General features: G+C 46.8%; 2 protein-coding genes and 1 long non-coding RNA gene across 4 annotated transcripts in view; 2 read left to right on the top strand and 1 right to left on the bottom strand.

Moving 5' to 3' along the window:
* LOC123034164 overlaps positions 1 to 4400 on the bottom strand; it is a 31187-nt gene extending 26787 nt beyond the window's left edge. The window contains exon 1 of the long non-coding RNA XR_006416702.1: positions 4265 to 4400. This is a non-coding gene — a long non-coding RNA (uncharacterized LOC123034164). The remainder of the gene's footprint in view (positions 1 to 4264) is intronic.
* Positions 4401 to 6835: 2435 nt separating this feature from the next.
* On the top strand, positions 6836 to 12883 carry HYAL1 (hyaluronidase 1). The gene is made up of 3 exons (XM_044451630.1): positions 6836 to 8329; positions 9360 to 9449; positions 10915 to 12883. Exons 1-3 carry the CDS (start codon positions 7415 to 7417, stop codon positions 11227 to 11229), a joined length of 1320 nt encoding a protein of 439 aa, XP_044307565.1. The 5' UTR covers positions 6836 to 7414; the 3' UTR covers positions 11230 to 12883.
* Positions 12884 to 14832: 1949 nt separating this feature from the next.
* Positions 14833 to 16019, top strand: part of NAA80 (N-alpha-acetyltransferase 80, NatH catalytic subunit) — an 11869-nt gene continuing 10682 nt past the window's right edge. Inside the window, exon 1 of one of the 2 annotated variants that reach the window (XM_044451332.1) lies at positions 14833 to 14887. The gene's annotated coding sequence lies outside the window, so the exon portion shown is untranslated. The remainder of the gene's footprint in view (positions 14888 to 16019) is intronic. The other variant, XM_044451333.1, reaches the window with a different exon arrangement.

Genomic DNA, 16019 nt, shown 5'->3' with positions numbered 1-16019 from the left:
GCACAGATTATTTTTCCTTTGTGCAAGAAACACACATTCATTTCTCATTTGTTGTGCAGTTTGCACACAGTCCGGCAAATTTACACTGTTGTTTCATGGATACATTTCCAGAACTCTGAGGGCAACATCGTGTGATGGCACAAGTGCCACATCTATCACTGTTGTTGAAGGAGTCGTGCCATCTGCCCATGCACTGGGAGCTCAAATGCAACAGGGAATGGCATTGAGCTTAGAGGATCAAACGGGAGAGGGAATTAACCTCAGGAGACACAGTTCTGCAGATATTTTCCCCCACCAGACTTTTCTTGATGGATAGTCTTTATGTCACAATATTTAATGGCAGGGCCTTCCTGCTTTGCACCTTCACATCCCCCATTCAGATTCTCCAAAGGCTGCCCTCTTCACTGGTGTCTACATGCACAGCTTTCTTTAAATGGATGTGACCAGCTATTGAAGCAATCCAATTGTTCCCTACCTAGAAGGTGCAGCCAGGATAATGCACTATCATCACCGGAAAGGAACTTGTTGCAGTATTGCAAAAAAAGGCCAAACTGGTTACAGCATATTGTGATGCATTGGAAATGGTGAAGTATTTAAGAGCAATGAGAAATATCCCTCTTCTGAAGCTCTCCAGGTTAGGCAAGAAGAAACAACACGGGGGGAATGGTAAGGGTACATGCATTTGCAGAGACATGTCCAAATTTCTGGAATATGTTACACACTTCCACCTGTTTACATACAGGGCCCTTAGGGATCCTTCAGATCCAGCAATCTGCTGCTACTGCTTTTTGGACAGTAGCTGCTTTGAGGCTGGCACCCACTGCCCCAGCTTCACCTGCGCATTTGAAAACAAGCAAACAAACAAACAACTATCTAATCCCCAGCAGGGAGGTGACATTAATCTGTTGCTACAAATGCAACAACTAATCATGCAGTGCCTTAAAGTTTAGCAAATAGGTCACAGCAGAGAATTTCATGGGCCAGACCCTTTCATCAGATACATCTCTCTATACAAAAGCTTATGCCAAAATAAATACGTTAAATGAAAGCAAAGTTGATCTTACGCCCCAGGAATTTTCCCCTCAAAAGGAACATGGCCTTGTAATGCTGTCCCAGAACTTCTGTTTCTCTGAAAAGAGCAGAAGATGAGCCCAAATCGTTCTGTCTTAGCTATAGATCTGGACAACAGTTTGGTAAAAATAAGAAAAGGTTAGGAGGAATACAGTAAAGCTGAGTATAAAAAGTCAGTTAAGTCTGGGAAGATTGGGTTTGACAACTCCCCCCCCTCAACACTTTTTTGATACAGCAGACACTTTTTTGCATGCAAATTCGGCCTAATTTCCTCTGATTTTGTAGCTGTTAAAGTAATAGAAGTCCTTCTAGTTACAAGAAATGAATAGCAAAAAGATTGCTGCTGTATATGAGTGGAATCATGTGTTACTAGGGTGGATAGAGGTTTACTGTCTGGCTTCATGGTCCAGTTTGGGTAGCATTCCACAAACTGAATCTGACATGTTTTAGGAAGCTGGACAAAAAGAACTTCAATTTGCAGTGCTGGATTAATTCTGGTAATTGAGGTCAGCTGTTACAGCACTGATACAACTGGGCACAAATTAGTTGGCTTGCGTTAGCTCTTCCATTTTGCTAATAATCCATTGAGGTGGAGAAACTGGCAGTGGCTAAAAAGTTACCAACTTATGTGCCTTCAGCAATGTGCACTAAATACTTTTAAGGAGCTATGGCAAAGTGTCTGAACATGGGCAGAATACCTTTCAACTGAGAAAATGGTTTTTCCAGAGTCACATTTTCTACTCTTTTTCTCCTTCCTTCCTTCCTTCCTTCCTTCCTTGTCTTAGGAAGTGTTGTTTTATATTGATTTAATATCTACTGTTTTATCATTGTATTGTTGTAATATTTTAAATTGTTTTAAGCTGTCCTGAGCCGTTCATCAGAAAGGATGGGATATAAATGTGTAAATTAAAAATTAAATTAAATTAAAAAATAGCGAGCTACCTAATCATTTAGAAAGTTCTGGCTTCTGATGGTTATCCGTGATAGTTCTATGGCACTTGGGATAATCGTATTGTTAAGCACTGTATGTGCAAATATTAAAAGCACATTTAAACACAGTTTAAAATATTACAATATTAAAATTGGAAAACAATTCTAATCATTATCATCCAGAGCAGTGAACTGGAGAGAAAGCCTGTTTGATCGGATGTGTTTTCAAGATGTGTGAAAGATGCCACATTTTCTGCCTTCCAAACTATACGAAGTGTGGGTGCCTGTTCCAGTAAGGGCCACGTCCAGGCATTGCAAGGAACATTCCGTTAAGGTCGGAATCATCAGCAAGGCCTCCTTTGAGGATATTAAAAATCAGCTGGGTATACCTAAAGAAGGATAATCTGTTTGATATCCTGGTCTCAAGTTCTTTAGGGTTTTGTATAGCAGCCAGAGCAATTTTTTTTACACCAATAGCTGCTACTTCTAAGCCAGGCTCAAAGTCAGCCCCACTGAGAACACATTACAGTAGTCTATTCGTGAAGTCCCCATGCATGAACCACCGTGGCAAGGTTATCCCTACCCAGGGACCACAGCTGGCATGCCAGCCCAAGGTGAGAATGAGCACTTTGGGCCACTGAGGTCACCTGTGTCACCAGCAACAGAGATGGATCCAGGAGCAGCCCCAAACCACAGATCTACTCCTTAGCCCTCCTCCAGAAGTTCAATATTAGAGATTAAATGCTAGGCTGTAGTGAGGGGTCGCTCTGCACATGTTCAGAGGGACAGTATTTTGCATGACTGAAAGCTAAGCCCTAAGCTGATAACATTTCTGCAAGGAAGCCTGGCTCAAACGATGCCTAAGGTGAAATCCTATGCAAATCAAGGCAGAAAAATAATGTACAACTCGCTTTCCTTCGGTTGCAATGCAGGGCTTGTGCTGCCCCTTCCAGGCCTAAACGTGCGCGGGAATGCATCTTACGTGACGTTACGAACCATTCCTTGCTTAATGCTTGGATTCAAGATGCAACCCCTCTTTCACTACCAGGGGTCATAACAACTACATAATAAACGGGAAAGGAACAAGTGCAAGAGAGAGGTCGAGGAATGAGGAGGAAGGAAGCAGCACAGGAGCTCCGTTGGCAGAAAACGAAACCAATTAAATCCAGCTGAACCCTAGCTAGGACCTGAGGGCACCGTTTTGTAGTTCCGCTTCCCAGAACGCCGCATTGGCCAGCTTCAGTGTGCTCGCGTTTCAGTCTCCGCCAGCAAGACCCCCCTTGTGCCAGCACCACATCCAAGCGCCCACGAGGCAACCACGGCTAAGCACCGTTGCTTTCACCCAGACACGCACTAGAGCAAGATGGGCCTCGCAGGGAGGTTGCTGCTCGCCCTGCTTCGGCCAGGGCCCTCCTGCAGGCCGCGTGTCCCTTCCGGAGAGCGAAGAGTTAACCCTGCGCCACGATCTGCAGCAGCGCCCCGCGTCTGTCTCCAGAAGCTGGAGAGCTTAATTGTTTCCTTTCGCAGAATCTCCCTCCCCTCCTCCTCTCAGCCCGAGCAAGCGGGGCTGGCTGCATAATAGAAACCAGACTCCGGAGGAAAGAGGGATTTGTTCTTCACCCCCCTTCGGGTTCCTAGCCAGCTGCTTTTCTCATGAGCTGCAAACTCTGGAGGCAGGAATGCGCTGACGATCCGTGCTGCCCTCTGCCGCTCAATGCGCCCACGTGGCCCCGGTCCCTAAAAGGATCGTGCACCCCTGGAGAACTCGACCTCCCTCTACTCTCGTCCTCCTAAACCCACACTGGATGCCCGATGCGAACTATGCACCCCACCCAGGTCGTGGGGCTGCAATAAGAACGTTTGCACGTGTATCGAAGGAATGCGTGATGCTTGGTTAGCTGTGGTTTGGATGCAGCGTCATTCCCTTACATGATGACAGCGCCGGCAGGGAAGGACACCCGTCGCCACCAGGGGAAAGGAAATTATCATTATATTATTATTATTATTATTACATAGTTGGATCTGTGCGCGCCTAGCCGGCGACAGAGCAGCCCCGAGCTGCTGTCACGATGCACGTACAGGTCTACAAGCGTTTGTATGCCTCCGCCACTTGGGCGGGAAGCTTGAGAAACGCGCCTAAGGGGGACTTCCTGCTCTTAGGCGCCGCACCTCCCGCCCCGGAGTCCCTTTTTCCTGACCCCACCCGGCCGATGTGATGAGCCTGCGCTGATAACTTTCCACTGTCCGCCCTCAAATCGCTCACCCCATCCTTCTGCTCCTTAGAATGCGAGAACTGGCGGACGTCCATGCGCCTCAGCCTGCTCGGACTGGAAGTGGCGTCCCCATTGGCCGAAAGTTGGGGAAAGGGGCGGGCTGGGAATATTCCGCTTCTCCAGGAGCCGGTGAGTCGTTCCGGCGGAGGGGAGTTGCTGTTTGCGTTTGAGCTTTTTCTGGCCGTGGGGGGGAGCTTTTGTGCCGCGGTGGCTCGCTCCGCTTCCGCCCCTTCGTGGGAGCCCACCGCGTTGGTGTCAGGCAAGGCTGCCGGGCCAGACAGTTCCCGGCGGGCCTGAACCATTGCCAAGGAGCGGAGAATTCTGCAAGAGCGCTCGTGCTGCGTGCAGCGCGGAGGGGGAATAACGTAGCAGTGCAGTCGCACCCTTTCATGTGTATGCCTGCTACGGGGTTCAGTTCCCGGCATTAAGAGCTCGCCATCTCACCCCCACCCCCGCCTGAAATTCTTTGTTGTAAACCGCCTAGAGAGCTTCAGCTGCAGGCGGCATAGCAATGAAATAAATTACTACTACTACTTCTACTACTACTATTAGCGTAGCCAACGTCTGCTGGTGACTTCAGTACATGGTTCAGGGCAAGCTGATTCATAAGCACACATCTAATTATTCATAGCATATACATGATCTTTGCCCTTCCTCATCCTTCGTTGCTCAGCTTCTTGGGGCCAGGATATGATTTATTGTTACATACTGTGTAAAGCATCGTGTGCATGTAACTTAACTGCACCCACACATTACTTAGGTCTTTCATTTCTGTACTGCCCAATAAGCAAGCTCCTTGATTTCAGAATGTGGATTTTCTGTGCAAAGGCACACAACAGCCTTCCCAACTTGGTCCTTTGCAGCTTGGGCTGCAACTTACAGCATCCCCAGGTAGCCTCACCAACTGCCAGGGCTGGGCAGAGGGGAGTAACAGCCGAACACCTGGGGGGTAGGTACCAGCTTGGGCAAGGCTGGCATACAAAGTGACCACCGTCATGTGGATCTGCAGTGGCAGGCAAGCAAAAGCGTCATTGTGATTCTCTTCTGTTGCAACTGATGTAGTACACTCTTAAATTTCCACATGATCTTTTTGTTGGCTTTGCTTCCACTCTTCCAGAATTTATTGCTCCACAAACATCAAATCCTCTTGACAGCCAAGCCACAGTTTCCTAGAATGTTTCTTATCTAAGTGTGCATCCTCACAGGCTACATCTTCTGCTGTAGGAGTGTTAATCATAGGAACACGGGGTCTTCCAGTCATGTAGGCCCAGTTCTTAGGTGTCGGTGAATAGGCAGCGATTGCTAATCATTGGCATACTCATAGGGGAGGAGTTGAATGGTCTCATGTGACTTGGTCTTGTGATGGTTAAAAGAACGCCACAAGCACCAAAGAGGGGAGAGCGGTTTTACAGAATGGATTAAATCATGGGTTGGGAGCCTATGGCCCTCCAGATATGGTTGGATGCCGATTCCCATCTATGCCAGCCGGCGTGGCCAAGGCCAGGAATGTTGAGAGCTGTAGTACAACTTAAGGAGAACCACAAGTTCCCTTTCCCTCAATTATATGAGACGCAGAAGACAGAATGAGAATAAGATACATTCTCTATTGATTGTACCCAGAGAGATGATTGGATTGAATGCCTCCTAAAAGATCAGAAAGCGTAAGTTTCCAGGAATCAGGTGAGAATACTTCAACATACATATCTTTATGTCTTTCCTTATAAACTGTTCCTACATACATTTTGCTCCCCACTTGCTTGTCCGTTTCCTGTTCACCATTTTCCCACTTTAACACTGCTTTCTGCAAACAATCAGCAAATGTCCAAAATTTGTGGGAAATGATACAAAACTTATGCCTCTTTGTTGGCAGTTCCAGTGGGGGTGGAAAAGGGGGAGTTCGCAACATTTGAGCTTTCTGGATTTTGGAGTCTGTAACAAAAATCTTGGGTTGCCTCCAGTGCTGCCTGCCAGAGGATCTGAAACCACTGCTCAAATAGATTCCCCATTCCCCAGCACTCACAGTTTCAGGGCCTTCTGCAACAACTTTGGGGTTGTGTTGGGGCAGGGAGAAGTCCCACGGCCGGAACAGAAGTCAACCTGTGCAAACCTGGAAGCTCCCTCTTGGCTCTAACATGGAGTTTCCTTTATCGGAGAGGCCTTTCCTGACTTCTCTTGGAAGTGTGCTGTGTCAGTTTGTGGTGTACGCTTTATATGAACAAAGGTTCAGGCAGAATTAGTGTGCCAATAGTGGCAGGGGAAGGTCAGAGTTACAGGGGGCAGGAGTGCCTGTGGCAGCTGCAATGTGAGCACTGAGGGAGAGGCAGCTCTGCTACTTCATTTGCCCACCTCTTCCTCCTTCCTAGCTCTAGTGTGCATGAATCCCAAGCCCAGCCGCCACTTTGCACTTTGTTGCCGGTGGCATCCTCCTCATGGCAGTAAATGATAGGCATTGACAATTTCTTTACAGATGTTCCTTGTGGATGATGGTGTGCTTATTTGATTCCTGTTTGCCTCTACATTCTCATTCTCGCCCTTTCCCATTTTCCCCATAGAAATCAAGTTTTAACCTGTGTTCAGAGGGATCTTGTCTGCTTACATACACTGATCAGACCTTTGGGCTGCAGAGTGACTCTGTGCTTTTTTGTAAGAGGAAAAAATTTCTCCACCTGGGAGAGAGAGAGAAAAGCACTCCCAAGCTTGTTTTGGATAAGAATATTGCTGCTCATCCTGGCAACCATGAGCTGGACCCAAATGTCTGCCAATGCCACTGGAAAAGCAAAGAGCAAAGGTCAGTGGTAAGTGAAATCAACATTGCATTACAGAAGAGCGCAGGACTCTGGTATCTGTTTGTTAATTAACATACCTCTCTAGAAGAATCTGGAAATGTGAGAGGGATATCAAAGAATCATCTAGCAAGATTCTGAGATTCCCTTTTCCATCTTCCTCATCTTAGAGGTGGGGTAAGGAAGAAAACTGCCAACTCTGAGAGCTCCTGTGCCCTTCTGTTGAAATTCACTTCCCCATCTACAGAAGCAGGTACAGTATTCCGTTTGCACAAGTCATCCAGAAGTTGGCATCGTTGAAGTGGAAAACAAGACTGGAGCCCTTTCCTGGTATCTTGGAAAACGTGTTTCAAAATCATGCTTATTCTGACATACATGACAATATGGACCTGCTTACTGAATGGTTTCACAATGACTTGGTACCACAGAATGGCTGGAGGAGACCCTGTAATATCGGATCGGCCATTTGTCGCCATCTGGAATGCTCCCAGCGAGGAATGTGAAGAGAAATACAATGTTTCCCTTGACTTAGAGACTTTCTATGTGATCTCCAACCAGAAAGAAACCTTCATGGGGAAGGATATCACCCTTTTCTATGGCAACAGGTTAGGTTATTATCCACACTACACTGAGGATGGAACTGCAGTCCATGGGGGTATCCCCCAAAATGCCAGCCTAAAAGAACATCTCTGGAAGGCTCAGCAAGACATTGAAATATCCATTTGGGAAAAAGACTTCAAAGGGTTGGCAATTGTGGACTGGGAGAGCTGGCGGCCTTTGTGGGTTCGGAACTGGGGGTCCATGGAAATCTATCAGAATAAATCTTTAGAGCTAGTTAAGGAGCAGCACCCTGACTGGCCTGCGGATATGGTGGCCATGGAAGCCCACCTAGAATTTGAACGAAGTAGTCGGGAATTCATGGAGAAGACTCTAGCCCTTGGCAAAGGCCTGAGACCAAAAGGTTTCTGGGGCTTCTATGGCTTCCCTGCCTGCTATAACTACAACTACAACCTTGCCAATTACACAGGAGACTGTCCAGAGATTGAGAAGCAGAGAAATGAGGAATTGCAGTGGCTCTGGAACCAGAGCACGGCCTTTTATCCAAGTATTTATCTCCCCCAAAAGGTCAGATTCTTCAACAGAACTCTTGAGTTTGTGCGTCATCGGCTCCAAGAGGCATTTAGGATGGTGAACCGGACAGGGACTGGCAGCACCCCAGTCTTGCCATATACTTCTATGGTGTATGAGTTCACAGAGGACTTCCTCACACAGGTAAGCCTATTGCCAGTGCAGCATTTGTGAAGTCTTTTCCAGTGAGTATTTAACTGGAAAACATCAAATGAAAGTAAGACCAGTGGATTTCAGTGGAACATACTTCATGGTCAGTGTACTTTGAGTCTTGGTTTCAGTTTGCGTTAATTGATTAACTAAGCATCAATAGTTTTAAAGATAACAAGCAATTGATATTTTCTAATATTTCTTTTTGGAAATAACATTACCCCAACATGTAAAGATCAATAACTGCAATTTTTCAGCGTTTGCCATCCATTCTAATGTAAGTTATACTTTATGATAGCCGTCCTCAAACTTTTTCAATAGGGGGCCAGTTGAAAGGCTGTGGTGACTGTTGCAGGCCGGTGAGGTGGGGGTGCCTGGGGGCGCGGGCCGGTGAGGTGCCAGTGAGTCCAAAGTGAGTCCAAAACCATCTCCGAGTGAGCAAGCCACCACCTCCCCGCCCATGCAGCGCGCGCGCAGCGAACAGTGGCACAGGCCGGATGGATGGCCGTGGGGGGCCGGATCCGTCCCGTGGGCTGTAGTTTGAGGATCCATGCTTTATCGTCTCCAACATTGACAAGACTCTATATCTCAGTTAGGGAAGTGTTCTGAATGTAGCAAAACCTATATTGTAGGTAAGTTTACCGGAAAAAATCTAAAACTATCCCTGTTTTCCCAAATTTTTTGCTAGTGGAAAAGCCCAAATCAAAACCATATTGCTATGAATATTAATTTATGCCATTAATTATTCTTAATTATGCCAGTAAGGAAGAAGGTGCTTTACAGAACATAAAACTAATGGACTGACATGTGTTACGAGCAGGACACCAGGGAAAAGAGGATGGAACGGTTGGTGAAAAATGCTGAGACGTTTGGCTGTAGAAGAGTGGCAGAAAGGAACCTGAACAGGTTGGGGGAGCCTGCTCTAAATGCCCTCATTAGGATGAAGAACAGGCACTCAAGCCTAGATATGGAAGAGAAGTTCACTGGTGCTCTAACCTTCTTTTTTCTGCGACTTGTCCTGCAGGAGGACCTGGTCCACACCATCGGTGAGAGTGCTTCTCAGGGTACTGCTGGAGTCATCCTGTGGGGAAGTACAAACTCCAGTGCTTCACAGGTGAGTGGTACAGAGAATGGGATTGGCAGTGAGAAGCCCATGTCGTGAGGACGTTGAACCAATAGCAGCAAGTCCTAGGTTCCCGTCTCCATTCTTATACTGGTCAAACTTTATGCATGTAGCCAAAAGCCTTTACAAGAATTTTCAAACCATACATTGACAATATTCGCAAGAATAAAGCATAAATAAAATCCATAACCATAACGTTTGACACTCCTGTGACTAGATGCAGTTAAGATCATACATACAATTTATTTAAAATCATAGCTATAGTTGCCTAGTGGCTGGGGCAAACATCTCTGCCCTACAGGGAATATGAAGCAGGTTGTCTGTTCATACCTCCATCACAAAATGAAGCTTACTAGCTTGTCTTGCAACAGTCAACTGTTTTTCTCCCTGAACTACCTTACAGGGTTGTTGTGAGAATTGGGGTGTAGTTTTCTATGTCACCCTGGGGTCCTGCAGGAACGGTGGGACACACTAAACTAGACTATGGGACCAGAAATGGGACTAGACTAAATAGGTCTAGTGTTAAGGACAGTGCAGATGGGTGCAGTCAGGAGCTGGGATTGGGTAACTGTGTGGATATTTAATTGAAATGTGGTTGCAGGGTATGGTTGATAACCTCAAATTGAGCAGACCTCCTGAGAGTCTGTTCACAGCTTGGCTTCCTGGCATATGGTGTGGTAACAGCCTCATCCATATGAATGGATATGCTTTTAGTAGCCTTCCCCCGATTCCTTTCAGATGTGTTAGACTGCAATTCCCATCATTCCCCATGAACACAGTGAAGGCTTATGAGGTCCCCAGTCTTGCAAAGCCCTTTAAGAGACAGAGGGAGTCTCAGTGTGATTGGAAGACCCACATTCTAGTCCTCCCTTGGCTCGCTGGGTGACCAACTCTTGGCCTAACCTACCTTGCAGGGTAATCATGAAGAGAGAATGGAGAGGTGGAGAACCATGTAAGCTTCCTTGGGTTCCTTGCAGGAGGAAAAACAGTGGCATTTAAATAAATAATAATACAAAACTACACATAAATAATGTAGCTCCCCTGCCATCTTTTCTTCTTCCCCTTTTGCAAATGGCAGGGCACTCAAACCAACGTTAGAAGGCTTAGCTTGCCATCAGAAAAGTCTGCACTAGAAACTTTGTTTATTCACAAATGAATAGGTTGAATTAGGCTGTGGATAGGGATGGAACAGCTAATCTAGGTAGTGGCCTACCTTTGACATCATTGGTCCAGCCAGTTTCCTTTGCACTGGTATGAATTTTGCATTGCAAAATGGCCTTTAGGGCACCGGAGCCGGGCTTGGCATCCAGCTGTGGGAATAGGAACCCTCCCATTCATGCTAATATAGGCTTGATCATGCAAAGGCAGATGTATATATAACTTGAAGGAGCACAGTTGTAGACTAGACTAGTATTTTGCCCTCCAAGCTCACCTTTTTCTGGACTTGCCCTTTCAGGAAGCCTGTCTGCACTTGAAGACGTATATGGACACTCTTCTAGGGCCGTACATTGTAAATGTGACCAGCAGCAGCAGGCTGTGCAGCCAGATCATGTGCTCAATGAATGGACGCTGTGTGAGGCAAGAGAGCCACCGGGAAGCTTTTCTCCATCTCAGTCCTGACAGCTTTTCCATTAAGAGGCATCCCTTGAAGCCACACTTCACTGTGAGAGGCCAGATGTCAACGGAGGAGCAACTTAAGATGGCCAAAGAATTCATGTGCCAGTGTTACACTGGCTGGGAAGGCTTCCAATGTGAGAAAAAGTCAGCCTAGAATGACAGGTACTCTGCCTAGAGTAACATCTTGTGTCCATACATGTGCTGCAAGATGAATAGGTAGATGGGGATAGATGTGCTTGTTTTGTAATTGTAAAAAAGGCATCTATACAAAGCATGTACTCCATATTCCATCCCAACCCTCTGGCATAAAATTTCATCATAGTATCTTCCTCTCAACGTGCAAATGCGTGCATGGACACACGCAGACTACCTGCAGAAGCATCCTTCTGACATCTACCTGAAAGATATATTCTACTCCCAAGATATACAAATTGTTTGAGAGGGACAGCCTTAAAAAAGGCCCCCCTGCAGTGCGCCAACAATCTGCACTAAAACTATCAACACATGTGAGCATCTCTCTATTTGTGTGCGTGTTTACATAAACTGTTAACGGCATACATTCTTGGCTGTTGTTCCTGTGTGCGAGTGTACTCCAAGAGGACTGGTAATTATTATGTGTAGGCTTTGTGTTTCAAGCGGGAGTCATACATCTGTTTTCAAATTTTACTAGTAGTGAAGAGGATGTCTTGGGTTGAATGCATGCCAAATTTCAACTTTTTGTCTGGTAAGGAAGCCCGCTGTAGAGCTAATACCACAAAACAGACTCTGTGATGGATTATGCTGTTCTTTCCCATTTCCAGATGAGAGTGGCACTGCCATGCCATGCCATAGTCAGACTCCGAAGGGCCAACAGTCAAAGGTCCAAGGAAGCATTATTTCAAATTGTCAGTCTTAGATCATCTCTGTACAGGATGCACTCAGCAGCAGTTGTTACTGCTATTCAGTAACAACAATTTGTTACTGCAAATGTGTGAAGACTATGGGTCAGTATTTGCATCTGATGTATCTCTTAAAGCAGAGACTCAAACTTTTTTGGAAACATGGACACATTTAGCAATTTTAGAAAATGCTGCAGGCACCAGCACAAATGCCTAATCAGTGGGTTGTCCCTTTGATATCTCCTCGGCCCGGCTATGGATCTTAGCTTTTGTCTTATTCAGTGAAATGTTCTTTCATGTCCATTGGATAATGCATTGCCCTTTAATGTAAAATCATAGAATAGAGCTGGAAGGAGCTAGAAGGTCTAACCATGTACTGCTGCAGGACACTAAGTTACACCATCCCACTCAGATGACTGTCTAGACACTTTGAGTTTTGGGATTGTTTGATTCAGCTAATTGATGGTGGTACAGTACAGGAAATGCTTCTTGTAAATATATGTCTTGGCAATGTCCAGTAGTTGTTTCCTTTTGGGAGAAGGTTTTTACACAGACAAATTCTGTACTGGAGCGCTCCTTAATATTTACTGATGTACATGCCAATTAAATTTATTAACCTGCTCCATGGAAATTAACAAATAGAAGGAGAAATGAATCCTCTGTGCCCTTCGGAAAGTGAAAAGACAGATATACTGCACGAGAAGGATAAACACACCCTTGTCATAATGCAAGGTATTAAGGACCTTTACAGTGCTTTGAATTTATGAGTAGGTGACATAGAGATGCTAACTTCAGGCAGATGCTTATTTGGATATTTGGTCTGTTTTTCTTGAAGCCAAGGTATAGTTGCTACACTGTTGTATGCATTTCAAACATGTCTGTGTATGTATATTAAAAATGGGGGGATATTAAAATGGGTACCTGTGGTCACTACTGGGGGTCCTTTGTGTTGGTGTCATGTTGAGAGCCCATGTGTTAGAGACTACTGACCATAACTACCTCTGCAAACCACTCTCTATCCTTATGCACACACCTCACACCTTACTGTTACTTTCACATTCTTAGGCCGTGAACAACCACACTACTGTATTACTAATCACTATGTCTGGGGGCAAAACCAATACTGTGAAAAAAGTTGACAGGAAGAAAGTTGATGTGCTGCAGTCATGGTGCTGGAGGAAAGTTTTGCAAATACCCGCCAACCCACAGAAAGACAAACAAGTGAATCCTTGATCAAATCAAGTCGGAACTTTCCCTTGAAGCAAAAATGACAAAACTGAGGCAGTCATATTTTGGACACATCATGAGAAGGCAAGACTTGCCGGAGAAGACAATTGTGCTAGGGAAAGTCAAAGGCACGAGAAGTAAGGGAAGTCCAAACATGAGATGATTTGATTCCATAAAAGAGTCCACAGCCTTGGGTTTGTAAGAGATGAGCAGGGCTGTCAAGGACCAGACCCTTTGGAGGGCACGCATTCACAGGGTCACTGTTAAAGTGGCTGCACATGACAGCAACACAACACAGGGAGGCGTTCCGACAGGGAGAAGCAAAACAAGCTCCTCAGGTTAATGGATGGGGCAAGGCTGTAATTTTTATCCTGAGCGGCAGGGGGGAATGCAGGCTTATCTGTACTCCCAGGGACCAGGGAAACTGACCGTTTGAGCTGTGTGTTGCTTCTGGCATGGAGAGAGAAAGCAAGTTCCCGTGGGGCGCAACCTGCCAATGGCCCTTGGTTTTCTGGCAGTGGATGCTAGAACTATAACTTTCACATCAATCTGCTACTGTTTCCTTTAGTAGCCTAATTGAGTTGGGGTAAAGTCCTCTTATTTTTGCTATTTTTGAAATGTCTGGTACCAGAAAGCCTTGCTGAGCTACCACAAATCACCTGGAGTACTTCCAATAGATCCTGATCTATTATTTGCCCCCCCATATACATACAACAATCTGCATGTTTTCTGTACATCTTAAACAATTTGAGAAAATACAGCTATTTAAGCATAATGACAAACGGGATACTTTCTCGAATCACAGTAAATCTCAGTACACTGAGAAGAGAAAGAAGAAATTGTATGATTTATCCTTGTGTTCCCCCATCCTAGTAGTGTAATCCTGAATTCACTGAATGAATAGTGCAATCCTATTCAGAAGTAGTTTGTTAAATGCGTATAGAATCGCAGCCTGAATTGTTTTCTTATTTAGCCAGAATCTCTCTCCGTGCCAGTAGCAATATAAATATTTACGCAGTACCTAAACTAGTTATACGTATTAAGTCACCGAACTGTGCTTAGCTGAACGGATGCCTTTCTTTTCAAAGCAGAACAGTTTATACATGCTGCCTCACACCGCACTGCTTACACAGGCAGCCCGGTTTCCGATGTTTTGAGGCCCAAGCAGTGGACCATCAATAGCTCCGCTTCAGTTCCTTCCTCCTCCTCAATTCTGCGCCCACACACTTCACATTCACAATATGCACTCCTCTCCTCTTCCCGAAGCACAGCCATCTTCTTGCGTGCGTGCACGTTTTGCACCCCGTCGTGTGCCTACACGCTTCCTCAAGTCCAGTTCGCGAACACAGACCCACGTCCCCTCTTTTCCTGCCCTTCCTTTCCTCCGCGTGTTCCTCCACCGTGGCTCGATGAGCAACTCTTTCTTCGAAGCACCGCGGGACCGCAGAACTTTTGAAACGGAGCCGCCTCCACGGCAGCGCAGCAGTCGCTAAACGGCTGGGAGCGGGGAGAGGGTGGGAGCGGAGAGACTCTCCGGAAAAAGACTTCCGAGCCGCTAGATGGCGCCGGCGCCTTCAAGAGAGAGCGGCGCGGCGTCCTTCTTCCTCGCCGCCCTCGCCGTGCGCGTGTGTGACTGCGAGCGGGCGAGCGCGGCGCCGGGAGCCTCGGGCGGCGGGGCGAGCGGAGCGCGTGGCCCGCGGCGAGCATGTTAGTATTTCTCGCGCAGCGCTCCTTGTGGGCCGGAAGGGCGCGAGGGCGCATGGACGGTGATGCGCCGGGATGGAGCTTTGCGCGGGACCGCCAGGCTGCATCCAGCAGGAGGCCGGGCTGCGAGTCAGCGCTCCGCTGTCAGGGAGGGACTGGGGTAGCGTTGGGGTCTAGGTTGGGCCCGTGACTGGGGAAAGACGAGGAGGAATGGGGCGTCTCTCGCGTCGTGGCGCTTCTCTCCCAGGGAGAGCCGGAGGCTGCGTCCATAAAAGGACCTGGGTCTCTGGAAAAGAGGGGGAGCAGTTGCCGCGGAAGCGCAGGAGGGGTCGAGGGGGTGCGGAGACACGCACCTCTCCCTCTCTTCGCGATGTAGGTTAAAGCTGAAGGCGGGATGGTTTGTAAGAGTTTATTGACTGTGTTTTTCGCGCAGAAATGTATGCGACAGACTAATACTACAAGGGCGCAGTTAACAATCCTGTAACTTCCAGCCTGCCCCGCCAGCATTGTCGGCTGAAGCGTGCTGGGAGTTGTAGGGCATTTTTTCCCTGTTCGTAGGAGTATGCCCTAAATCAGCCTTTTTAACTCGGCGTCTACCAGATATGTTGTCCTACAACTCCCATGATGCCACAGCTACGAGTTGTAGTCCAGTTTATGGGAAAGCACCAGGTTGGCCAAGGCAGCTATAAATGGCTCCTAATTTTCAGCAAGAGCAGGCCAATATGGATAGGAGACGACCACTTTTAGCCTGGTGTTTTGCTGACACCTTGTGCTTGGATTTGGGAAGTCTCTTTGCTTCTTCCCCAAATCTTTTAAAGCAGTCTTCTCCTACCCAGCCCTCAGATGATTTGGACTTTCCCATCAGTCCCACCCAGCATGGCTGGAGCCTTGGTAGCCCCAAATATTTGGAATACTCCAGGTTGTAGAAGGTGGAGTTGGAGCCCCTCATTAGTAACCTCTGAAATAACAGGTCAAAAGAGGCACTTCAGTGTAATGAGGAAGCCGAGCAAGCTACACAGCTGCATCTAGCAGGTTTGAATTTCCTTGGAAGGTGATGTGCATTGAGGGATGATTAGCCACTGTCTTTGCAGCCATTCCTAAATCCTGTACTGTGCAATTATTTGAATGACTGTTC

The sequence above is a fragment of the Varanus komodoensis genome, unplaced genomic scaffold (assembly GCF_004798865.1).
Source record: "Varanus komodoensis strain SLA01 unplaced genomic scaffold, ASM479886v1 scaffold6_2, whole genome shotgun sequence".
Taxonomy (NCBI): Eukaryota; Metazoa; Chordata; class Lepidosauria; order Squamata; family Varanidae; genus Varanus; species Varanus komodoensis.
This window is presented reverse-complemented; position numbering and strand designations above follow the sequence as displayed.